Below are 26,696 nucleotides of genomic sequence, written 5' to 3'. Positions count from 1 at the left end.
GTATGGGACAGGGGTAGGCAACCTCGACTCTTTTATGACTGGTGGACCTCAACTCCCAGAATTCCTGAGCCAGCCATGCTGGCTCAGGAATTCTGGGAGTTGTCCACCAGTCATAAAAGAGCCAAGGTTGCCTACCCCTGATATAGGATGTCAGCAAATTTCAGAGATTCCTGGACCATTCTGTGAGATTGGCAAACATAGTTCACAAGCTTCAACTAGTTCAGAGTTTGGAACCATCCACTTTGTGGCTTTAAGGACAGGTACTATAGATATAATTATTATTTTTTTATTAAAGAGTTTTACAAAAAAAGATTTTACAATACATATCCCCAAAACCCACCCACCCCAAACCACCCCCCTTCCCCCCCACTTCCCAGAGCTAAATACAGGGTTATAGATATAATAATCACATTCTAACTAAAAATTATCCATAATATAAAATTAACCAAATTCATAATGTGCTTTAACTCCCCTTTAACATAGATACATACAAAGTACTAACACTAAAATTAATAACAATATCCCTCTAAAATCTACTCATAAGCTAAATGGAACTTTTTAGTCCCATATTTATTCTGAATATAATCTATCCATCTCCTCCAAACTGAAATATATCTTTCTTGTGAATGATCCTTCAAATAAGCAGAAATCTTAGACATTTCTGCAAGATTCGATACTTTAAACACCCATTCTTCTATAGTAGGCAAACTATCCTTCTTCCAGTATTGTCCCACCAGTAACCGTGCTGCTATCAAATTCAACATCAAATTGGTTTCTTTAACATCACAATCTACAACAATGCCCAATAAAAACAATTGTGGAGAGAACTTTATCTTTCTCTTAAAAATCTTTTGAATGTTCCACCAAAGTTTAACCCAAAAAGCTTTTATATTTCTGCAAGTCCACCACATATGAAAATAGGTGGCTTCTAAACTACCACATCTCCAGCATTTTAGACTGTAAGTTAGGATACATGTTAGACAACTTTTTGGGATCCAGATTCCATCTATAAAACATTTTATAAAAATTTTCTCTTAAATTTTGAGCCTGAGTAAATTTAACATTTCTAACCGAAATTACCTCCCAAGTATCCAACAGAATTGGTTCCTGGATATTTTGTGCCCACTTTATCATACAATCTTTAACTAATTCCGTTTCCGAATCCAATTCAATTAAAACATTATATATCCTCTTTACATGTGCACAATTTAAATCTCTAATTTGTTTTACTAAATTTTCATCTGTAATTGTGATGCCAACCTTCTGATCCAACTTCCACCTAGCTTTCAATTGGGTATATTGAAACCAAGAGTAACTTATGTTTTCTTGTCTTAACTCATCTAATGATTTAAGTTGCCAATCATTCCCTTCCAATCTAAGTAATTCCTTATAGGAAAACATATCCAAACTCACTCTCATAGATACACCTTCTATCGCGTGTCCAGGAATTCCCCAAATCGGTATTTTATAATTTAACTTATAATAATACTTTTTCCAGACACGCAACAAGGCACTTCTAAGAATATGAGATTTAAAAGCCCTATCCACCTTTTTATCATAAAGCAAATATGCATGCCATCCATATACCAAATCCCAACCCTCAAGGTGAAGTATTCTCTTATTAGTTAAATTAAGCCAATCGCTAACCCATGTCAAGACCACCGCATCATAATACAGTTTCAAATTTGGCGCCTTGAGTCCCCCTCTTTCCCTAGCATCTTGTAAAATCTTAAATTTAACTCTTGGTTTTTTCCCCGCCCAGATAAATTTATTAATACCCTTCTGCCATTCATCAAGGTTGGCATCACTCTAGATATAATTATGATTCATTGGTTTCTGGGCTCAAATATGAAGTGCTGATCTTGGTTTATCAAGCTAAATTGTTTTGGTTCTTGTTATATGAGGAATCATTTGCTTGTCCTAACTCAGGCATGTCAAACTCACGACGTCACGTGACGTTGCGCGACGTATCGGAACTTTTTCCCATTGCCGAAAATGGGATGGGCGCAGTTTCTCTGTGACGCTCCGGCCCACGGGCCGGCAGTTTGACACCCCTGTATCCATTTAGTTTAGATGTCACGAGGTTCATTACATCATCTTAAGATATGAATAAGCATCAACTAGCTTGGTTGATATTGTTTAACATAGGCAATAGACACAGTTGGCAGTGAAATTTCATTCTGGTGTGATAGAGATATGGAATTTTGTGATTTTCTATGTAATTCTTTATATAACTCGCCATTCTTACTGCCTTTTTTTTGAATTATTATTGCTGGAAATCAGTTACTATACTGTAGTAATAGAGATGAAACAATGTATTCCGGGCTTATTTTGGAAGATATCTATAGGTATAAGAGCAAGAATGGGAGAGACTTGCCTCCTATAATCCTCCCATTCCTAGTCTCTTTTTTTCATTTTGAAGAAAGAAATGAAGAAAAGTGCCAATGAAATTCAGCAACTCAATCTCTGAATAATGGTGGATCAAATGCAAGCATCTAACGGTGGGGTTGCCCATCCTTTTCATAAAGCATAAATTTCATTAGTGAAAATCTTTTCATTTCAGACAACCATTTGTCTGAAATGGTATAGAGCAGGGGTGTCAAACTCAATTTCATTGAGGGCCGCATCAGCATTGCGGTTGCCCTCAGGGGGCCGGGTGGGTATGGCCTGGGTGGGCGTGGCCTACTGGGTGGGTGTGGCTAGAGTGCGTATGGCCTACTGGGTGGGCGTGGCCAGCTCTACATCGTTCGCATCAAGGGTGCCTATGGGGGCCTGGGCAGGAGTGGGACAGATCTGAGGGTCTCTGGCAGGAGGAGGGTCTCTGGGCCAGGGCCAAGGCAGTGGGGGCCCTTCCCTCACTGTTTCCAGGATGGCTTCATGGGCCACATGAAACCACTTTGTGGGCCAGATCCGGCCCCCGGGCCTTGTGTTTGACATGTCTGGTATAGAGTTTCCTGCTTGAGCAGGCGGTTGGACAAGAAGACCTCCAAAGGTCCCTTCCAACCCTGTTATTCTGGAATGAAAACACTGCAGTAGACATAACAAGCCCAGATTATCTGAGAATTTATTCTGATGATTAAAAGTTGACTGGATGAAACACGTATGTAAAATATGAACATTCAGCAGAGTTATTTTATGTTAGAACTTTTTAAAGGAGCAACTATGACCAGTAGAACAGATTTTGCAACTGCAGAGATAAATAAATCAATATTAACAACTGTGGAAATGTGAGGTATACAGTTTTCCCTTGCCTTGTGCAATTTTGCTATTATGTGCTTGATCATTTTCATCCAAAAATATGTTTTATGCCAAACTAAAAATCACTATTATGTGATTTGCGCCAACATAGTCAATTAGTCCCCAAAATGTGGAAATATGCCAGGATTTATTCCTGTCCAAAACTACTTGAATATTTTTCATCCCAAACTCCTTTCTCTCCCATTCACACATTTACTGTTGTATTGTGTGTTCCTTTAATTGCGTATTCCGTTTTCCACTTATTTCCATACCTGCAATAATTACCATTGTTACTATGGAACCAAAGCAACCATCAACTTGACTAAATCCCTTATCTAAAACATCAGTGTCTCACTTTATGTGAGGTTTGGGGAGAACATAATCTTAGCAGAAAGTGAAGGAAATCTGTTACACGCTTCTATCCAATGATAATTTAAGGGATACTAAAGAAAGCTTATTAGAAAATTCCAAAAAATGGGATTTAAAAAAGCAGACAGGCCAAGACTACTGTTAAATTTATTAGCTAAAGATGTAAATAAAAACAAATGAGAACAGAGCAAAGAGTATTTGGAAGCTTCACAGAAGCTGTATGAAGGAAAAAATTCAATAGCAAGGGTTCTTTTCCTGAAAAAATATAATGATGAAGTTTTAGAATAGCAAAGAGATGTAGGAACAAATAAATGCTAAGAAAAAAAGTAATCATGTATAAGGTTGGCTTCTCAGTGGCTATTCTGAAATACGCAGTACCTTTATGAATGTGTTAGAAGCAAATTCCCCAAGCAGACTTAACAATAGTGTTTCTTAAGGAAAGGGAAATGGGTTTCAATAAGGAAAGGAAGCTGAGAGGAAATTACAATCAGAATAAAAAACAAAGACAAAAATTGTTTTAAATCTAAGAAAGCCAGATATTGAAAGAAACAAATTCAACATTGAAAGCAAAATGACATACAAAGAACTAGAGAAATAATTACTGTAAAGGTACAGTGACATAGGTGTGGAGCAGTGTTTTTAGTTACATAGTAACATTTGATTAACTGATCATGATTCTACAAAATTATATACTGAAGGATTTATTTGTGGGATAGGGTTAACAGTAAAGCAGAAAATACTAGAATTTTTGAAATGTAGTACATAGAGAAATGCCATTAATATCCTGTAATTGTGAAATGTCCTAGGTTTCAGACTTGAGAAAACTTGTAGAATAAGAAGTTTAATAATAACACTAATGAATGTTTAATTCCAAAATAGTTAAATGCTATGAAGTGCTTGTATTAAGAATAATGGGGGGGAGGGAAGCAATCAATCACACAAAGAAAATAGATGCATCAAATGAACATTCAGTCAAAGCCCTTTGGAAATGGGAAAAGCAGAGACAGATGTCCAGCTTCAATGCTTCCCACAATACAACTAGCACAATCAAAATATTTGAAAAAGACACTAGGAAGAACAAAAAAACAAACAGAGAAGCAAACAGTATGCAACTTTTCTGGATGCAGTTTTATAATACAGAAAGTAAAGAAGACAACAAACAGAAAAAGCAATTTAAACCCATTATAATGGAGGTTTATGAGCGAGAAGGGCAGCCCTCCCTGTCCTGGGAATGGAATATTCCTGATCCCAGGATGATTTGCATTTAGCCTGTGTGTGATGCTAAGTCACACTAATGCCTTCCTAGCTTGCAACCCTTTGTCAATGGGATCCTGAGTGATCCTCTCTGAAGAAAGAGAACAAATGCATCCTGGATGAAGAATATTCAACAAGATAATTATCCTGCCAACTGAAAGCATTTGAATTCCCTGGAACACAGGTCTGTAACCCGCAGCTCCGGAGCCGCATGCGGCTCTTTCAGCCATCTCCTGCGGCTCCCAGTCCTCTGCTATGTGTACTTCAAAAAAAAAAGTGAGACTGAAAAAGTTCAACCAATCAATTCAAATATGCAGGGTAGGTGCATATCTCGCCTTGGCTCCACTCTTCAGTCAAACTCTGTTCTGCGCATGTGTGCATGTACGCGCATGCACACACATTTTTTGCGGCTCCCAGTTTTTCCTTTTTTGAGGGAACCGGTTCTGAGCGGCTCTTTCACTGTTTCAGGTTGCTGACCCCTGCCCTAGAAGATAAAAAAGGGGCACAGCTGGGCTTCTACACTCTGGAACTGATATAGATGGAGAAAGAATATTGAGCCATGTTAGTGGTACACTTTAGTCAATTTGCTGAACAGGATGAGTAGGATGATAACTATGCAGAGATTTGTGATATCCTGAAGAGATCACCCTATGCAAATATTAACTACATAAAAAATATAGGAGAATCTTTTATTATGTAATTCAAATGAGTTTAGATGATTAACTCCTATTGGTTGATCGACTTAAGGAATACACAAAAGCTAAGTTAGGTACACTGTACTACATGGGAATGGAAAACAAAAGCTATCTCCTGAAATATGTGTGTTTCTTTTTTACCCTTCTGCCACCTTATCTGCTGTCTGTCAACTGCTACTATTACGTTATCTGGAAAAGAATACACATAAATTTAAGGTTTCCTTTTTAATGTGCCATTATACAAAATGTATGATACAAAAATGTTTCACTCCGCTATGTAAACATTCAGTTCAATGCTTTAGCGTAAAGCTTAAGCATAAATTATAAAAAAAGCAAAACTATACTATATGCTAACCCATAAAGCATGGTTTACATATCACAGCAGGTGGTTTCATGCTAATCTAACTTAATTATAGTTTAGCATGTAAGATACCAATTACTTAGATTACATGAGATAAAAGGCAGATTTCTTGATGATTTAATAATGTTGTATCTAAATTGTATACATCCATGCAAAAAAAAACAACAAAAACACCCCAAAGTATAATTTTCAGCAATATATAAAATAAGCATGTCTGAAAGGAGCTTAAACTAAAACTTTCCCCCTAGCTTCTGTGTTATTCTTACTCATTTGATTCTTACCTGGGGTCAGAAATGAATGGGCAAAACGCAGCTTTAACTCCTTAGCAATGAGCAATGTATATTGTTTGCCATTTGCAAAAGAATACAGTTGTGCTTAACACATTTATGGTTTTGGGTTAATTCTGGAAATGTTCAGGTTTCCTTCCCTCTCATCTGGAACTTGAAGCACTTGCTCCAAGCTCAACATAGAGATGTTTTGAACACTTCCAGAATGTCTAACTTCCATCCATCCATCCATCCATCCATCCATCCATCCAATTTTATGCTGCCACAATCACAGGACTCTTGGCAGCTAACAAGAACACACAACAGCATATAAAAACATAAGAATAAGGCAAAGAAAGCAAAACATCCACTTTGAGGTTCACACACTTTGCATGCTGACCCAAAATGTCTTTAGAAAAAGCACTATGCAGAATTCAGCATTGTAAAACCATCAGTAATACACTGAAATCCGAACACCCTCTGTACAGTAGGGTCAGGATTAGATAACATTTTTAAAACTGCTCTAGAGGAAATGTTCTGAGGTTTTCAGAATGCCAAATTTACTAAAGAATCAAAGATTTGCCATAAGAATTTTAGTCCAGACTGCATATATTTTGCCAATAGTTCGATATTATAAAATTGTATGAGTAAGAATAGTTACTTTTCACTTTTAATCTCAAAATCAGGATTCAAGTGCCAGCAAGCATAAGAAAGGTTATTTATTAGAGGGGTACACTGCACGATACTCCTGTCTTTTCCATTGGTTTCAGGATTACAGGATTAAGTCTTAAATAAATAACATGTACATTGTATCTAAAATAAATATATAACTTAAAATTAAGCATCTTGTTAAATATTTTTCAGATTAAATAAAGTTCAAGAACTAGATCTCTTCAGGAGAGTTTTTCACAGTTTTTCAAAGCGGTATTCAGCAACAGTTTTGTGAAGAATTCAGTTGCTTGGTTCATTGTTTGCTTGGTTCATACCAATGTCATTTCCCATTGGTGAGAAGACAAATTTCAAATCTTCTTGGGCTGTAGCTCCACATGGTGAACAGGTCCTCTGTGAATAAATGTGGTTCTCTCTCTCCCAGAGAGTTCTTCCAATTTAGAGATATGATTTGCTTCTTTAACAAAGCATTATCTCCTTGAAAACAAAGCTGTTCTCATTTGTATAAGTTCCTCTTTAAGCGTCTCCTGGAAAGAGTATTATCCATTCAATTGTGAATGTAGAACTTGTTTCACTGCTAAAACCTGAATTTGTAATAAAAGGATGCCTCAGGTTAAAATAAATCATTTACACAACAGTTGATTTATAATATAAATTTTTTAATGACCTTACACTATCATAATGTTGGCAGCCATCTCCAAACAGAATTACGATAAACTAGAGCTGCTTCAGGATTAATGCTGACTAATTGGCTGGAGGCTTATATCAATGCATTCTCATGGAGTTCAACAGAACTAATGACATTCGACCTGCTAACCTCCTACAACAGATCCAGTTACACTCTCTCAAAGGATTTAATTTGATTAGGGAAATGCCATAAGAGGATTATGTTTATCTTCAAAATACAAGATCATCTTAAAGGAAATGGTCTCCAAGGAAAAACAGAATACTTATTTTTGATAAGTATGGTCTACAGTAGCTGAAGAAATGCAACAGAAATAGGAAACAGTAGCTGCCATAGAATGGCAAAGAGGGGTAAATAATGTATACGTAAAACAAAATGTGCCTTGGCTGCAGAAACTTTCAAGAAAAAAAAGTAACAAGTGCCTGGATTGCAACAGCAAAGGGGTTGACTGGTGTCAAGCCCTGCGAGGCCAACAAACTCAGAAATCAAGACTACTTAGATTTCTGGAAAGACCTATGTTGTTGGTAAAGCACAGAAACTAGAAAGCCTGCTAAAGCAACTCTCCAGATAAACTTGGACATGGCATAATTAAGGCAGATTTACTCTTACACTTTTCCTTCCCTTGGGCTGAGATGTCTCTTTTGTAACAGTTCCGTTTTCTCTCCCATGCCTGACAACTAGTTCATCACAACTAGGTACATCCCAGGGAGACAAAAATGCGGCAGCCAAAACAATCAGTAACATTTACTCTGGATTCTCAAAGATGTTTCTAAAGAAATTCTTATGATTATGATAGGGTTATGATACTGGGTTAATCATAAGAATTTCCTTAGAAACAGGGTCATGATGCTGTTGATTATGTTGATTCTGCCACATGAGAGGAAAGAACCAACCCATTAAATAGTCTCTCCTCATACCAACAAACAGAAGGCCACGTTTACACAGTTATGTGCTGAAAGGATTACCTTGCAGTTCTTGGACAGTTCATTGATTGACAGTGATGCCCAATTTAACCTTCTCTTCATTCTCTACATCATATACACCTTTTTTGTGACATCTAGAAAATTGGAAAAAGAGGAGCCAAGATTAAGACCAATTCTAAACTTATACAGTTATTCAGAGAGGTCCTAATGTTGTTCCATTACTAACATTGGAGATCTAATATGGGAAATCCCATCCTGCACTTTTGGGATAGAACCACCACAAAATACAAAATTCTTTGCACTAAAATTGGACTTTAGTCCTTTACCATCTGGTAGATGTGAGGTGTCCTGATTGCCACTCAGTAATGAAAAGAGTCATATGGTCAAAGCAGGAGAACAAAAATAGGATTCAAATTCACTGCATGCTTTATCAGCTATGTGTCATAAATATACAATCTGTCTCAGAGGCTGTATTGAAATCAAATTAAAGCGAAACTGAATAAAACAAAAATCAGTTAAACTCTGGTATACTCTGTAGAAAGGCTTGGGCAAATAAATCAGTTTAAGTTTCCATTCGGGAAAGATCCCTAAGGCTGATGGGAAGCTGAAGCAGGCAAGAGCTGTGCATATTTAATGTAACTTATTGGATCTGCCAATCTTTTCTGAAGCTCAGATTCCAGAAGATAAAGGTAGTTAGGTCCAACTTAAGGGGCAGTGCTCATTTCTGATTTACAGCCAAAAAGCCAGCACTGTCCAAAGACATTTCCAGTGTCATGTGACATTCCAGTGACATTTCCAGTGTCATGTGGCCAGCATGATTATATGCCGAAGGCGCACAGAGTGCTGTTACCTTCCCACCAAAGTGGTATCGATTTATCTATTTGCATTTACTATACATGCTTTCAAACTGCTAGTTGGCAGTAGCTGGGGCAAGTAATGGAAGCTCATTCCGTCTTGCAGTACTTGGTCTCAAACTGCCAAGCCACAAGCCCAGTGTCTTAACCACTCAGCCACCACGCTCAGCCATTCCATAGAAATCCTAAAATTAATTTGCTTTAGAGATATTCAGAAAATGGTCACAAAGCACATGCCATATTTCTATCATCAAAGTGTCCTATAAGCTGTTTGGGATAACAGGCTATAGATGATGATGATGATGATGATGATGATGATGATGATGATGATAATATAATATAATATAATATAATATAATATAATATAATATAATATAATATAATATAATATAATATAATATAATATAATATAATATAATATAATATAATATAATATAATAATATAATATAATATAATAAATATAATAATAATAAGAAGAGAATTTAGAAGTCATCTAGTCCAACCCCCTGCTGTCCAGTCTCTTCTTAAAAACTTCCAGTGTTGGACCATTCACAGCTTCTGGAGGCAGATTGTTCCACTGATTAATTGTTCTAACTGTCAGAAAATTTCTCCTTAGTTCTAGGTTGCTTCTCTCCTTGACTAGTTTCCATCTGTTGCTTCTTGTCCTGCCTTCAGGTGCTTTGGAGAATAGCTTGACTCCCTCTTCTTTGTGGCAGCCCCTGAGATATTGGAACACTGCTATCATGTCACCCCTCGTCCTTCTCTTCATTAGACTAGACATACCCAATTCCAGCAACTGTTCTTTATATGTTTTAGCCTCCAGTCCCCTGATCACCTTTGTTGCTCTTCTCTGTACTCTTTCTAAAGTCTCAACATCTTTTTTACATTGTGGTGACCAAAACTGGATGCAGTATTCCAAGTGTGGCCTTACCAAGACATTGTAAAGTGGTATTAACACTTCACGTGATCTTGATTCTATCCCTCTTTTAATGCAGCCTAGCACTGTGTTGGCTTTTTTGGCAGCTGTAGCACACTGCTGGCTCATATTTAAGTGATTGTCCACTAGGACTCCAAGATCTCTCTCACAGTTACTACTATTGAGCAAGGTATCACCTATAGTAGTGGCCAAAATTGTGGAAACCTTTTGGAAAAAATGTATTTTTGAGGTTTGATGGCTAATAACACCACTTTTTTTGGAGTAGTACCATAAAATTATATATCAATGGAAAGATAATTTAATCAGGAATGTAATGCAATGAATCTATGAAATGTTATAGCCAAATAACCAGAAAAAGGAAGCACAACTTGCTTAGGTTGGTATCAGGTAGCTTTCCTTCATCTAATTGTAGCCAATGAGCATGTGTGTTTAGGGAGCCAATCAGGTGTTATCTTATTTTGGCAATGAGCCAATCAGATCACAGTTGGATTCAGTTATTGATGTCATGTATTGAAGCTGAGAGGAGGACATTTGTCAGTGTGTTATGTGATAGCTATCATGTTGGTTGGGGTTTTTTGTGTTCTTTCATTTAGTGAGCTTGTAAAATGTAATAAAATAAAGTAATGGTACAAAGAATTGACTGGTTGCCGAGAAAGCGATGTAAAATAGTATTATTAAGTGAACAACGCTACAGTTATAAAAAAAATTAGAAGAAAAATTGGTGGAAACTTAACCAAAGGTGGCATTTCTACTGTACACTTTTCCCAAAAGGTTTCCACAATTTTGGCCACTGCTGTATACTGTACCTATGCATTTGATTTTTACTGCCTAAATGTAGAACCTTACTTTTTTCACCATTGGATTTCATTTTATTAGATAGCACCCAATGTTCAAGTCTGTCAAGATCCTCCTGTATCTTAAGCCTATTTTCTGGAGTGTTGGCTATTTCTGCCAGCTTGGTGTCGTCTGCAAATTTGATGAGTTCCCCATCTATCCCCTCGTCCAAATCGTTGATGAAGATGTTGAAGAGCACTGGGCCCAGAACAGAGCCCTGGGGCACTCCACTAAAAATAAATCTAGATAAACTATAAACCTAGATAAACTATAAACCTAAATAAAATATAAACCTCTCAGAGAGCCCTGGAAAAATAGAGATTATACAAAGAAATGCATACATTTTTCCTTCATAAGACCATACTTCCAAATCATCATAAGCTGAAGGCAGTTCTATGTCTCCACCCTTCTCAATCCTATTAAACTACGTACCTCAGCATCAATAATACTGCAATGATGATAAGACACAGGGATGACAGAATCACTGCTGTAACTGCCAGGATAGTTGTACGATCATAACCATCAAAACGATTTTCCACTGGAAGGCTAATAGCATGGCACCTCTCCCCATGGTAGTGTTCCTGGCATCTAGGAATTAAGGATTTTAAAAATCAATACATGAAGCTTATTTCATACATTTGGCTACTTCCATCTACGTTTATTTAAAAAAAAAGCTTTATTTCCAATTTACAAACCATCAAGTCTCTTCTCCACTGCTCTCTTGTTGAGATTTCCAGTACTGACTGTAAAGCACACCCTATACAGAATGTTTTATATACTGACATCCTAAGCATACATATTAATTCATTCAAGAGTAAAAAAATATTTACAGTCACACACACAAAAAATAATTCCACAAAGTTGTTTTTTTCAGAAGATTTCTGAAAATCTATTTAGGGTTTTACCGGGCCAAGCTGCAGAGACTACGCTTATAAACAGAAGCAATTTGTCATTATTGTTATTTAGAATTGTTATTGTTTTATATATTTAATGTGTGGCATCTATCATTCTGTAGAACAAGGAATTTATAAAATTACATGTAACAAATACCAACTTGCAGCCCCACTACAAGGGACAGGAAGTATCTAAATCTTTTAAAGGCAGAGGTAGACAATATGATGCCCATGAACATTAACGTGCCTCGACACCCCGTTGCTTCCCAATCTTTTAAAAATATGACTTTAATATGAAAAATATCATGCAGGCATGTAACAAAATAAAGCATTTGCCTCTAGTATCTTGGGAGATAGCATCCCAAGAAGCTAATTCACCTTCCAGCCAATGCCTTTTTTCTGCATGGTTGGCCACGCGTGGTTTCCTCAGAAGCCTGTCTCTCTGGGACTTGGCCACCTTAGGAGTTCAACTGTACCTATTGCATATCCCTCCTTTAAGACCTAAATGTTTATTCTCCAATTATTAAAGAATGGGCTTAGCAAGGTCTTCATACGTTCCCAGGTCTCACTCACTGATTCATACTTTCGAACTGATTATTTCTCACTTTATTGCTTTCCATAGTAAGAAAAGTTAAAAGTATTTCTTTCAGACAGAAATATGCTTCCTAAAAAGAATGTATTTGCATGACATGCTTAACCATAGAGAGTAGACTTAGTTTTCAAGTTACAAATTGTATGTGTGTAAAATACTTGTAACATTTTAAATTATATTTTTTATAGAAATGTGCCTGCATACATAAGCAGACACATCCACATTTGCAACTGGAATATGAGTTTGCACTTACATACTGTAACCCAATAGCAGTAATAGGATGATTCATAATACTGCTTGGTGAGTTTTATAGCATTGTTTGCCCTAATTTATATACAGAGCTTTGCAGAAGTTTTTCTTCTAATTTTACTGTATGTATTCTTACCACCCCTTCAGGTAGGCAAGGTCAGGAAACAGGAGCTATTAAGAGTCTTGGATAGTGGTTAGGATATTGTAATACAGGGGTGTCAAACTGGCAGCCTACAGGCCGGATGCGTCACACACAGGCCACACCCATCCTGGCTCCGCAAAGGCAAAAAACATCACGATACATCACAATATGTCATGTAACATGATCGAGTTTTGACACCCGTTTTGCAATAGAATCCTGAAAGCTGTCAAAGCTTTTTCTACTTCAACTTATACCTGACACAATCAAGGTGCGGGTTGTTTTAAGATTCGTTCTCGTGCTTTCTATTCTCAGAATTTGGATGTGTTTTCTGCAATGGTTTAGCATTTCCCTCTCTCTTTTCCGAGTCAAGTCTTTATAACCATCTAAAGTTCCTTTATACATTAATTAGATAAATAAATAAAAAAACTTTGATGAGAATATCAAAAGTGGTTTTTATTTTGAAAAAGTGACTGGACTGATTTTTGAGGAAAAAGAAGACATTTCGCTTCCTATCCTGGAAGCTTCATCAGTTGTATTGGATACTGTGGGAGATGGAAAGACAGTTATTGACCATTGAGATTAGTTTGTGTGTGTGGGGGGGGGGGAAATGATAGGGGCTGACTGGATGGTGGGGGCAGAAATGGAAAAGGAAAGTTTGTGGGGTTGGGTTTTTTCTTTTACAATCAAGTGATCTTAACACTCTCTCGGTGCCGTTGTGGTTACTTGAGGTTTAATCTGTGACCTCAGGGCCACCTGAATGAGAGGTGTGGAATCTTGGAACAGCCAAAAGGACTACATTGTAAATTGGGGAAAGATGGTGTCTTATCTCTCTTTATCTGTTGAGAGAGGGCTGCTCAATCTTAACATAGGTAAAGGTAAAGGTTCCCCCGCACATGCGTGCTAGTCGTTTCCAACTCTAGGGGCCGGTGCTCATCTCCGTTTCAAAGCCGAAGAGCCAGCGCTTGTCCGAGGACATCTCCGTGGTCATGTGGCCGGCATGACTAGACGCCAAAGGCGCACGGAACGCTGTTACCTTCCCACCGTAGTGGTCCCTATTTTTCTACTTGCATTTTTACGTGCTTTCGAACTGCTAGGTTGGCAGAAGCTGGGACGAGTAATAGGCGCTCACTCTGTTACGCGGCACTCGGGATTCGACCCGCCAAACTGCCGACCTTCTGATCGACAAGCTCAGCGTCCTAACCCACTGAGCCACCGCGTCCCTAATCTTAACATAAATGGCCCTTTTTACCCCTCTTTCAAATAATGATCCTCTCTATCCAAAATTGCTATCTTAAAAAGAGTGACTCTTTTCTTTCAAGCGCAGAGGGACCTCTGAATCTTGTCCTGATGGGTTAGATCTCCTATGTTGTGCTATGCACTTGTGAAGTGGTTGCTTTGTTTCACCAATGTATAGATCTGCAGATGTCTCACTGCATTGTATTGCATATAACACATTGTTCAGTTTGTGTCTGTGTGTTTTATCCTTGGGGTGGACACGTTTCTGCCTCAATGTATTCTTGGGCTTAAAATGTACAGGTACCGGTATGTGGTGTTAGTTGAAAATCCCCTTGAGCTTTTCAGATATTCCAGCAACATATGGAATGATAATGTTACTTAAAGCAGCATCACAGTTTCATACCCACAAGATCAGTCCCTTCTATGGGTGTATGCGATGCATATGTGGCTTAGAGTTGCATGTGAATCAGGCAACTTTCTCTGACATTCATAGTCAAGCACTATATAGCTCCAGGCACCACATTGTCCATCATGTTTGTTGCACCAAACCATCTATCTTCATGTCATCTGGCAACCTAAATCAACTGTCATTATAGAATGACAGATTAATAAGAGTTGTAAGGGGCCTTGGTGGTCTTCTAGTTCAACCCCCCCCTATACCAGGGGTCGGCAACCTCGGCTCTTTTATGACTCGTGGACTTCAACTCCCAGAATTCCTGAGCCAGCATAGCTGGCTCAGGAATTCTGGGAGTTGAAGTCCACGAGTCATAAAAGAGCCGAGGTTGCCGACCCCTGCCCTATACCATTCCAGACAAATGGCTGTCCAGTCTCTTCTTAAAAACCTCCAATAATGGAGCACCCATAACTTCTTGGAGGCAAGCCGTCCCACTGATTAATTGTTCTCACTGACAGAAAATTTCTCCTTAATTCAAGTTGGATCTCTCTTTGATAAGCTCTAACCCTGCCTTCAGGTGTCCTGTAGAATAGGTCCCCCCTCTTCTCTGTCACAGCCCCTCAAATATTAAAAGACTGCTTTCATGTCATCCCTAGTCCTTCTCTTCTTTAAGCTAGATGTTCCCAGTTCCCAAAGAATATGATGTTCCCAAAGAATATGACAAAGAAGAGTACAAAAAAAGCACTTCCTTTGCTTTTTCTCAGTAAAACTTTAAGTACTAGATGATACTGTAAGCTACATTATGTAATATCCTGCTACTCTTAATCTTTTTTTTTAATGAGAGTTTCAGTATACAACTCTCATCTCTATTGTCGGTATGAACTTCTAATTCATTTAACTGGAAAATAAATCTGCAATACAGCTATAGTTTTCCCTGTATGCAATTAACTACTACAGGATATAAATAGTACAAGTAACTTACATACAAGATGGAGATTTAAGTTTCTTAATATATTTGCATTTTCCATGAATACAATAATCCTTGTATTTTCCCAAGCAGGGATCTCTTTTCTTTCCCTTTCCTTTTCTCCTTTTCTTCCCTCCATTATTTGGAGTTACCGGTTCTTGTGGCTTGGACATGAAAGCTGCTGGAGAAAGAAAGAAGGAAAAACACTATTTTCACATTATGTATTAGAATATTAAAGCATATCCCAGGCATTAGAGCTCAAATTGGCTTAGGAATATTAGCCCTTGCATTTTTTTCCCCTAGAAAATTAGGTTCTGTTATAATGTACCTCTCCCCCTACAAATGGGTTTTAATAAATGTACCTCTCCCCCTAAAAATGGAGTTTAATCTAAAAATTCATGGTAAGATGGACAAGCTATAACCTTGTGTTCTCCCCAAACGCATTTTGCAAAATGACCAAGGTCTATGTTGTCATTTGGATTCAGCCTACATTGCCTGAATGATACCTGAAGAATTCAAGTAGGAGCCATTTGAGACTCACATAAGCACATTTATTCCTATCCTATCTAATCTCAATGCAAGCTCAAGAGCTTTCTGGCATTATTTAATTTAATTTGATTTAATAATTTAATTTGTATACCGCCCTTCTCCCGAAGGACTCAGGGCGGTGAACAGGGCAATACATAATAAAAACAAGATACAAAAATTAAAAAGTAATTAAATAGCAATGCCCGTAAAATAATACACATTAAAAGTTAAAATAGATTTATAAAAACCCAAACCCATCCCATCAGGCCAGGCCGGATTGTTCAAAAAGGAAGGTTTTGAGATCGCGCCGGAAGGAGCGAAGGTCGGGGGCCGTCCGGAGCTCAACCGGCAAGCGGTTCCATAGGTCTGGCGCACCCACAGAGAACGCTCTCCCCCTGCGGGCCACCAATCGACATTCTTTGATCGGAGGCACCCTGAGGAGGCCCTCTCTGTGGGAGCGCACTGGACAGAGGGAAGTGAGGTTCAAGGTGTTGCCGTGGGTAATCCGGACCCATGCCATGTAGGGCTTTGTAAGTCATCACTAACACCTTGAACCTCACCCGGAGGGCAACCGGCAGCCAATGCAGCTCGCGGAGCAAAGGTGTAGCATGGGAGTATCGGGAAACCCCCAGCACAACTCGCGCGGCTGCATTCTATTGCACTTTTCAGTTATAAACTTAGGATTCATACACACATTCAGAACAGGCATATGATATTACATATGCCAAGGTTTACCACAATGCAGAAAAGCAAGAGATTGTACTGCTCTTTGCCATTAACCTTTTTGGGTTTTTTCTTATGCTGTCGATAGTCCTCCTAAAGTAGGTCTGCCCCAGTTAACCAATGGCTGACTTATGGCATGCTAAATTTACAGTAGGGTCATACATAAGGTTAAGTTGCTTTTGCCATGCAACATGTTATCAAAAAATGGACAACATGCATCAAGAAAATGGCAGGACAAGATCTAAGGGAAAATAATTACTAGGAAAAAAGATTCCTATTTATATTGTTCCTTCTGCAACAACAAAAGAGAACATAAGGTAAAGGTAAAGGTTCCCCCGCACATGCGTGCTAGTCGTTTCCAACTCTAGGGGCCGGTGCTCATCTCCATTTCAAAGCCGAAGAGCCAGCGCTTGTCCGAGGACGTCTCCGTGGTCATGTGGCCAGCATGAATAGACGCCAAAGGCGCACGGAACACTGTTACCTTCCCACCGTAGTGGTCCCTATTTTTCTACTTGCATTTTTACGTGCTTTCGAACTGCTAGGTTGGCAGAAGCTGGGACGAGTAACAGGCGCTCACTCTGTTACGCAGCACTCGGGATTTGACCCGCCAAACTACCATTGTGTAAAATTACAGTTAAAGTGTGTTGATCTTCTTGTGTAATGGTTGTGCTTTGGTAGTTCCATGAAACCAAGCTTGAGGTGGAACAGGCATAACACATTCAGCAGCATAATTGGCAAAGTAAACAGCTAAGATATTTACTACAACAAAAAAAGGCATCATTCCTATTGAGCAAACCTGCAATTGCTCATAACTCCCATTAGGTAATAATGTTAGGAGGCATGATTACCTAATCTCAAAAATACAGACCTGGTTTGTATTTGGATGAGAGACAACCAGGAAGCTCTAGGATCGTAAATCAGAGGAGGAAGTTGAAAAAACAAGGAAGAAAGCAACAGCAAAGCATTTCCATAGGGTTATCAAGGGGAGATGGGCTTCACTTGAGGAAGTCTTTACAGTATAGATCAGAGGTCACCAACCTTTCTTGGTTGGTGGACTGGAAGAAAAGTGAGGGGGAAGCATTTTACACGTGCACGCATGTGCGCATGCACACGTGCAAAGGGGGCTGCAAGCATATACATGACGCAAACGGGGCAGGGCTAGCACTTGCATGATACTTCCTAGTCCTGCCCCATTCTTGTGCACAGTGCCCCAAGGCATGACATCGGCCCCTTTTACGCCCTGAGGCATGGCGGTATCCCATTTTTGTGCCCTGAGGCATAGCATTGGCTTGTTTTCGTGCATCTCAACAGTGGGGCATCCCGTTTTTGTAACCCGTGGCATGGCAGCGTCCCGTTTTTGTGGCATGGTGGTGTCCCGTTTTCGTGCCCTGCGGTGTTAGCCCATTTTCGCGCCCCCCAGCACAGCACCATCCCATATTTGCACCTGGAGGCACGGTGTCAGCCCCTTTTCGCATCCTGAGGCATGGTGGCGTCCTGTTTTTGCGCCCCGTGGTGCGGCAGTATCCCATTTTCTCTCCCCGTGGCCGCAGCCCTAGCACTAGCCTCCTATCCTGTCCCACGACCTGGTGGCCAGCAGCCCACAGCCTACTACCTGGCCGTGGCCCGCAGGTTGGGGACCCCTCGTATAGATCACTGCTTATCATTGTAGACCCCAGCTACAGATCCTCGCCTAGTTCAACTAGGAAGTGGTAAGGAAAGGTGGATATACTGAACTATTATCCACTATAAATCTATTAGATCTTCAAAAATGTAAATGAAATATATTATATAGCACAGTCCTCAGAAATCAGAAGGAAAGCAGGAGCACTTTAAGTGATTTCTTATCTCTGTACACACACATAGACACACCAGCAATTAAGGATTCTCAATGATTAAAACAAACAGGTCAGCTGAGTAGACAGTCTTAGCTATACGGAAAGTCTGGATCCAAAGATATGCTGAATGGTCAACCAGTTAAGAAGAGCAGCTCAGTGTTCTTCCCACACATTTGCTATGACTATTTCATGGGCATCAGTATTTGGCAGAAAGCATGCTAGGGTCTCAAGACATAAATAGGCAAAGAGGATGAAATGGAAACCCAAGCTAGACGCCCCCAGATGGTACAGCTTCGCCCTAGTGACTAAACCCAGTAAGGTAAGAAGAGCCACACTGTGTGGGACAGAAACTGTGAGTCATTTGTGGATCCTCTCATCAATTGACAGCATTTACAGACTGGAAAATTAAAACTTCTGTCTGGATAGACCCACACTTTAAATAATTAACATGTAGGGATAAGCAATAGATCCTATATGGCCAGGACCATCATTCACCAGCTGACCCTGTCTCAAATCTCCCAGGGACTTTAATTTTATACAGTCATGAAAATGCCAACTAGGCTTACATATTTTGTTATATTTAAGAATACTTGTTGCCATGGAATATCAGTGCTAGAAAATGTTTCCCTAAGATGAAGGAAGTTTTGTCAATGGAATGAGGAGGGGGAAAAGGGAGGGAAATACTGATGTCACCAAGTTTGCAGATCCTTAGAGGAAAATTAGTGAAGGAGAAAAAATAAGCACCAGAGCAATATTACATCTCTATAAAAGTGAGAGAGCACCAGCTAGCAATGGATTATATAGCTGTTCAACATTGCTAGGCTATTCAAACAGTAGAACAGCATATATGCTACAAGTGACAGGGTTTGTGGAAAAAAAGTGGCAATATTTCACTAGAGGATTTAAAGCTGTGGGTGGCAGAAATAACAGTTCTAATAACAAATAAGAATTGAAATGTGTGACTGATTCAAACTAGGGTCTCTAGGGAAACAGCTTGGAACATATAAATGAAAAATGGCTAAAATATCAATCCTTTCTGACATCAAGCAAATATGACAAGAATTTCCATGGAATATTTCACTGTAGTTCCCTTGCTTGTTCTTAGGAATCATTCCTGTTGCTAAATTTACACACATTTAAAGCAATACAACAAACATGTGGCATGGCTATCATTGAAATGTAGGTGCTTTAATTTCTATTATCCTATTATAAAAGTACAACATATGGTCTTGTTATATAGTTCATCACAAAATATATTTACCTTTGTAAATATACATTTATTTATGTTTACAATTTAAACATTCCCCAGAATTTCTTGGGCTTTTTTCCAGTTCTTTTAAGAGAGATAGGTCCAAAGACATCATGCACAAAAAATAACACAGTGACCTATTTCACTTATTTATTGAATTTATATATCCTTAAAATTTATTTATAAATTTCAGGAAGCCTGTGCTGAGATCCTGTCTGGCCTTCCTTTTTCATCTCTTTAAAAGTGAATGGGGTTATTAGGAGTCCTTTATAGGAAAATTGTATTCCATAAATTGAAATGATATCCCAAGTCTTTGAGGATATTCACCAACCAGCATCAGCAATCTCAATTTCTGTCATTCAAAAACCACAAGAGTTCAAAAGTAGGCATGATCAGTGCTTTTTTTGTAAAAGAAAAAGGTGCCGGAACTCACACATGTCATACAACCCGCCTTGCCTATCCTACAAGGTTCCATCCAAAAAAGGTGCCGGAACTCCGTTCTGAGCGTTCTATGACAAAAAAAGCCCTGGGCATGATTAGCTGCCAGCTAATGTAAGTAAAATCAGTGATCTCTAGAAATAATAGGTATGTTCCTTTTCCAGAGAGCATGCATGGTAACAGTCTCCACTAATGATTGCTCTCAGTGATCTTCCATGCTCTCATATATATATGCCTCTTACAGCTACAACAGTTTGTCCAGTAACAGGGAAGAAGAGAAATAGTAGCATTCTGAGTCATACCTTGAGGGAGATCACTTAAGGTATCTCCTTTGGATAACAAAAGATCTCTCTGTCCTACATGTTCCAAAACTTTTGGGGATGGGCGGAGATGGAAATTTGTCAAGTCGTCTCTGTTTTCTCTCCTGGGATTTTCATTCTGGAGTATGCCAGTCTCCTCCCCGTTCACCAGGATGGCGCAAACTACAAGTAGAAATAACAACATTGCAGTACTTTCTCGAAAAAGACAGGGGGAAAAAAAATCTAGACATTCTAATATTACCAAATGTTGGAGTTGAAATCCAAAATGATTTAAAGAAAGCTGAAGTTTGTCATGTAATTCTCTCACAAATCAACTTACACTGCAGGAGGGGCGAAGTTATTTATAGAACCACACAAAAACAAAGGCATGAACAAAACAAGATATAAATGAAGGCCAGACTCACATGTGAATGGCACACAAACGCACTAAGTATAGTAGGTGTTCTCATATTTTTAAAACCACATGCCCAGCAAACACACATAGACAAGCATACTCTGCTCCTACTCCAACTTTGTAACACAAGTACAGCATACATTGGGATGCTTCTATTCTTCTGGGCAACTATTTGCCTAATAAACTCAGGGACATAGCAACTAGTGGAATCTGATCCGAAAATACTTCCAAGCACCTTTTTTAAAAAAAAATAATAGGAGAAATTTAGCCAACCTAGAATCGAGGTTGTTATAAACTTCCTGTAATTTTTAAAAAAAAACTACATTTACAGGATACAGTCTCTCAAATGTTCCAGGGGGATTCGGTAAGGGGACTCAAAATGCATCCCTTTACTATATAAATAATACATTCACCCCAGCGATTCCGTGCTATCATATAGCCCCCATATTAGCTATCAAAACAAGCTAAATTTGGCAGTAGTGCAAAGAAGCCCTGACCCGCCAGGCAGCCTCTCAGAAAACCGCCAAGCAACTGTGTGAATGGACTACCAATCATGTTTTATTTTATTTTCGGTACCATTGCCAGGCAGAAATAAGTCTCGTATTGGCCTTAGGCGAGAGCATGTACTGCGACCAACGCGGCTTCATAACTGAAGAGACCCCCAGCTATTTCGTCCACCCAGCGACCCCCTCCCTCGCCCTCTTTCCAGGACAAGGCGCGCCTCTCCCAACATTCATGCCCAGGATTTGTGGTTGCGTCCATTCGGGCGCCAGGTCTTCCCGTTCCCCTGCTTACCTGCCGCTAGAAGAACGCTCGAGATCATCACCGCTACCGGCAAGGCTTGCCGCCGCCGCCGCCGCTCGCTTCTCTCCTATCGGGCCCGACGTAGGGGGCTTTAAAGGCGGGCTTTCCCACCCCCCGGATTCGCTTCTTAAAGCGGAGTGCGCGAAGTGGCCGGGACGAGCTGGTCCGGATGTCGCGGCGACTGTTCCCAGGACCAGGACAAAACAGTCCCGCGGAGCGCCTACTGCCTACTGCTTGGCTGATTCGGCGTATAGCCAGCCACCCACCCAGTGGCCCTGGTAGGGCAGCTCCCAACTGGAGGGGCCGGGCCAGACCAAGGCAGGGCTCGTCAGTAGACGTCACGCCCACTCCCCGGGCGAGAGCGCGGGCCCTCCTGCGGTGCGGTCGCCGGGAAGGAGTCCCTCGCCCTGCCCTCGGGCGCGGCTGCTTCCTCAGCCGGTTCCATTTCGTCGTGGAAAATGGCGCTTCCCCCGACTTTTGGCCGCTTTGGGGAGGGCCAGATTCCATCCCTCGCTGTTTGGGACAGTGATCCTCCGAATAGTAGGTGCCACAGGTGGAACGGTCCGCGCCCGCTCGCGTTCTGAGAACTTTATCGGATTCAAGAAACCACGCCGTTCAATTCCCTCGCGGGTGCTCGTATCCCCTTTTTCGGGCTGGCGATACCACGCGTAGATTTGCCTAGTGTAAATATATACAATGCTCTCGAGCGACGTCATCTACCAAACCTGGAGCTGTCACGGCCTACCTTATGGGGATGTTTTTCAGAATAGTGAAATCATAAAATGCTGACTACAGACTCTCGAGTATTTTGTACTGATAATTTTGTACTGACTTAAACTGCTAAGACAGCATGAAATGAGTCAAAAGTAATACCTTTTTACTGCAATCTTATAGGGCAGGGCCTGTATCAGAGATAGGGTAGCGGGCTTCTGCTGCCACCTCCTCTGCCCATTCTGGTAATGGTGGAGTTGTGGTAATGGTGGAGTTGTGGGGCTGAGAAGAATCAGAATTCATTACTATAAGATAAAGCCAGTTCTTGGAACAGGGAAAAATGTAGGAGCTTGAAAACATAGGGAATTTTTCCCCCTTCCTTTCGCTTAAGATACAATCCACTTGCCCCTGGTGGGGGGTCATCACACATCTTCCTGTTCCTTCTTCACAGCATGATTTTAGCAAGCCAAGGATGTAGATGAATGTCCCTCTGTTCAGTTCATCTTGGATACTTAAGTGTCTTGGCATTATATAACAGGTTTCATAACTACATGCCCAACAAATGCACACAGACAAGCATACTCTGATTGTACTCCCAACTTTGTAACACAAGTACAGCATAGGGTGGGATGCTTCTATTCCTCTGAGCAACTATTTGCTTAGTAGACTCAGGGACTTAGCAACCCAGGCTTACGTGATTCTTGTCCAGCATAGCTCCTTAATGCAGCCATATGAGGCAGTGTAGTTGGATTTCTCTAGGAAGTAATTCAACACCTCTTTCAAAGAAATGGTAGTTTCTACACTTCATAAGAAGGTCACAGTGAGGTCCTTTTAAAGTCAGTTATTATTGAATTAAATGATGCTAATAATTACCATTATGCACCAGACCTTTCTTACTTAAGTGGGAGATCATGGTTGGAGATCATGGTATGTGGATATTCCTTCTCATTCTCAAAAGGCATTGCTGGGAGCCTCAGTTTCACCTGATGACTTTTGACCTGAAAGGTGACTGAGGAATTCTTTACCATCTCCATGAAACCATGGATGATTTCATCTGGAGTTTTGGACTGTTAGCTCATCAGTCTGTGGATGACACACTACCTCTCCCAAGCCTAAGACAGTAAAGGAAGTGATTAACTACTGTCTGAGGCAATCTAGGAATGGAAGGGGGACATCCTGACAGATTGGAGATATCCACATACCATGTTGACCATCTAAAAGGTAATTGGATAAGGCACCACTTTTCAAAAAGAGTAAGGGCTGATATGTCACATGGGTATGTTCTGGATTCATTTCTTTTTATTTGCATGCCTAAGTGGTAGTAATTGGAAAAAGCAACTTTTACTAACATTTAACCAATTGCCAGCTCTGAGTCATTCAGAAAAAATGTGGTCAGCCTTGTTTCTGTGCTGACATGGTTTTGTTTCCTTTGCATTCTTCTAATACTTGTTCCTTTCATCTTTATTAAAAACATTTATTCTGATAGCAACAAGCCTAATTAAAGCACTGGAGAACCTTCACACTCTCACATTTTTGTGGCATTTAGGCATGATGGTCTTGCCCTGCTCTGGGTTTTCAGTTTTTTTTCCCCTCATGAACCAACATGACAGGGTTTACTTTTTATCCATAGTGAGGTAAAATATTTATTTAACCTATTAGATTGTTACAAGATTTCTTATTTCTACGATTTCTTTATCAGACCTGACAAAAAATCAAGAGTTGAGTAGCTCTTTTCCCCACTAACCAATTTTATTAAAGGCATAAGCTTTCATGACGCGAACGTCACTTTATCAACATATTCCAAAAGGTTGGAATGTTTCTATAAAGCTTCTTAGTTAATTGGACAGGTTTTACTTCAAAATATAATAGAGCTGCTGTAGCTCCTTTACTACAATCTGATATGCAGATTTTAAAGACCAAATGGAATAAAGCCCTGGAGATCCCCAACTTCTATATACTATTAAAAGATTATTACCTATAACCTTTAACTGGGTAAAATAGTGCATTATAAGGCAAAATGTTTTGAACCAAGGTACCTCAAATGGACTAACTTACAGAATGTGTCCAAAATTGGGAACCCATGACTGTCATAGAATTGAAATTTGGCAACTTTTATAAAACATTTTATGAAATAAAAATTATCATGAAGCATGTTATGACATAATACCAATAGTCATAAAACATTTCCTGTGGTCAGCTGCTGATGTTTGATTGCTATACAGTTCAACACAGGCTACTTTCAAGGCAGATGCATCTCTGCATGTCTCCCTGAATTTTTAAGGACTTTTCAAGCACATCAGAAGGTTTCCCATTATAAATAATAATAATAAAGTTGGAAGGGACCTTGGAGGTCATCTAGTCCAACCCCTTGCTCAGGCAGGAAACCCTATACCATTTCAGACAAATGGCTGTCCAGTCTCTTCTTAAAAACTTCCAGTGTTGGAGAATTCACCACTTCTGGAGGCAGGTTGTTCCACTGGTTAGTTGTTCTAACTGTCAGGAAGTTTCTCCTTAATTCTAGGTTGCTTCTCTCTTTGGTTAGTTTCCATCCGTTGCTTCTAGTCCTGCCTTCAGGCGCATTGTTGAAGGCACTGAGGAATCTGGTAAGGAAATATCTCTGAAACGATGACCCAAGGAGTCATGGGTTGTCTAAGTTTTATCAAAACAATAAAAAAATGTTTAAATACTATCATCAAAAACCTCAAAAGATCTTAGAGTAAGGTTTATACAATGAAAACAGTATTTAGAATTATTGGAACCCATTTTGTTTGTACAAAAAAGGAATGAACACAGTCATTGTGTTGAAGATGCAACCAGAATGATGCTTCGTTAAAAAAAAACCTATTTTTGCAATGTCCTAAAGTTATGATGTTTGAAGTTTAATATTTTGGGATTCATACTATTCCTTACTTCTTTCAGTGGTGTTTTTAAATCAATAGCATGAATGAAAGAAACTCATAAATTCTTAACCCCTATTTGCCAGATCCAGAAATGCTTCTTTGCTTCCAGCTGGATTTCCAGACAATAAGATTGAGATGACTGCTGGGATCGAAGCTTATCACCGACTTGGCTAATGGCCATCTTAAAATTACTTGCAGCAAGGAACAAAGGAATAGCTATAAAACATTTCTATTTCCAAATCTGGGGAAAGTTCTTGGCAAGCTCCACCCAATACCAACCCTAAAATAATGTTCCGTCACACTTAACAGGTATTGACACATAGATAACAAGAAGGTGTGGGAAAGTCCTTTTTCTATCGACTAAATATACCTCAGGAAATAAAATACATTTGAAGTGCTTTTGAGAACACATTAATAAAACAGTACTCTTCCTGTGTGTCATATTTTTTGATATAACATAAACAATTTAGAGTCACTGTTAATATTGCTAGCATTGTATTTCTGTTTATTGATAAAATATAAAACAATATAGAAACAATATAAAAGCATAAAAATTGTATATAATTTACATAGAAAAGAGAACAGCAACATAAAATTCCCATTCCTTGCAGCAACCTAAGATCCCAAACACCCAAAATATTGAACAGATAAAGGTTGAAAGATTGTGTATATCCAATCAGAGTATTCGTCAAAACTGATAAAAGACATTCTGGACTACTGCAATGCGCTCTACATGGGATTACCCTTGAAGAGCCTTTGGAAGCTACAACTGCTGCAGAATGTGGCAGTGCAGGCAGCCCCCCCCCCCCAGTGGCCCCTGTTATACCACTGTTCTATCAGCTGCATTGGTTGCCAATTTGCTTCCAGGTGCAATTCAAGGTGTTTGCTATCATCTTTAAAGCCGTACACGGCACGGATCCAGGTTACCTGAGAAATCACCCCACCCTAATCAAACTGGCCTGCTTCAACCATGCTGGCAGAGGAAGCATGCTGCAGACCCTGTTGGTCAGGGAATTCTGGCTGGTCAGGTCCAAGAGAACAGCCTTCTCTGCCGAGGCTCCTGGCCTTTTGAAACTTCTTGCCTCGTGAGGTGAGATTGGCTCCCACCTTCCTGCCCTTCTGCAAGGGGCTGAGGTGGCTTGGCAAATTTAATAAATAATAATAAATCATAGAGGCTAGGTGGTCATTTTAACCTTTTGGAGAAGGTGCCGTTCTTTCCAGGGTTATCCCCCATTT

The 26,696-nt window shown here is 39.6% G+C and overlaps 1 protein-coding gene across 2 annotated transcripts; it reads right to left on the bottom strand.

The window, feature by feature from the left end:
- Positions 1-6,811: 6,811 nt before the first annotated feature.
- HBEGF (heparin binding EGF like growth factor) lies at positions 6,812-22,031 on the bottom strand. 2 transcript variants are annotated; one of them, XM_081322152.1, is made up of 6 exons: positions 21,841-22,031; positions 20,634-20,813; positions 15,574-15,739; positions 11,518-11,673; positions 8,502-8,593; positions 6,812-7,435 (listed from the first exon to the last, which is right to left on the bottom strand). In XM_081322152.1, the coding sequence occupies exons 1-5, from the start codon at positions 21,866-21,868 to the stop codon at positions 8,521-8,523; spliced, it is 603 nt and encodes a 200-aa protein (XP_081178278.1). In that variant the 5' UTR covers positions 21,869-22,031; the 3' UTR covers positions 6,812-7,435; positions 8,502-8,520. The 2 variants fall into 2 exon arrangements, with proteins under 2 accessions (XP_081178278.1, XP_081178279.1); XM_081322153.1 differs by having other exon boundaries at positions 15,574-15,736.
- Positions 22,032-26,696: the final 4,665 nt, after the last annotated feature.

The sequence above is a fragment of the Vipera berus genome (genome assembly GCF_964194415.1).
Source record: "Vipera berus genome assembly, chromosome: 3".
NCBI classification, from domain to species: Eukaryota; Metazoa; Chordata; class Lepidosauria; order Squamata; family Viperidae; genus Vipera; species Vipera berus.
This window is presented reverse-complemented; position numbering and strand designations above follow the sequence as displayed.

Excerpts from the sequence above, each read along its gene's own strand:
- HBEGF (XM_081322152.1), bottom strand. The coding sequence starts at position 21,868 with ATGATCTCGAGCGTTCTTCTAGCGGCAG. Across the intron at positions 15,740-20,633 it reads CTTAAGTGATCTCCCTCAAG|CAGCTTTCATGTCCAAGCCA; the intron begins GTATGACTCAGA and ends TTCTTTCTCCAG. Across the intron at positions 11,674-15,573 it reads CTTAAATCTCCATCTTGTAT|ATGCCAGGAACACTACCATG; the intron begins GTAAGTTACTTG and ends CTTAATTCCTAG.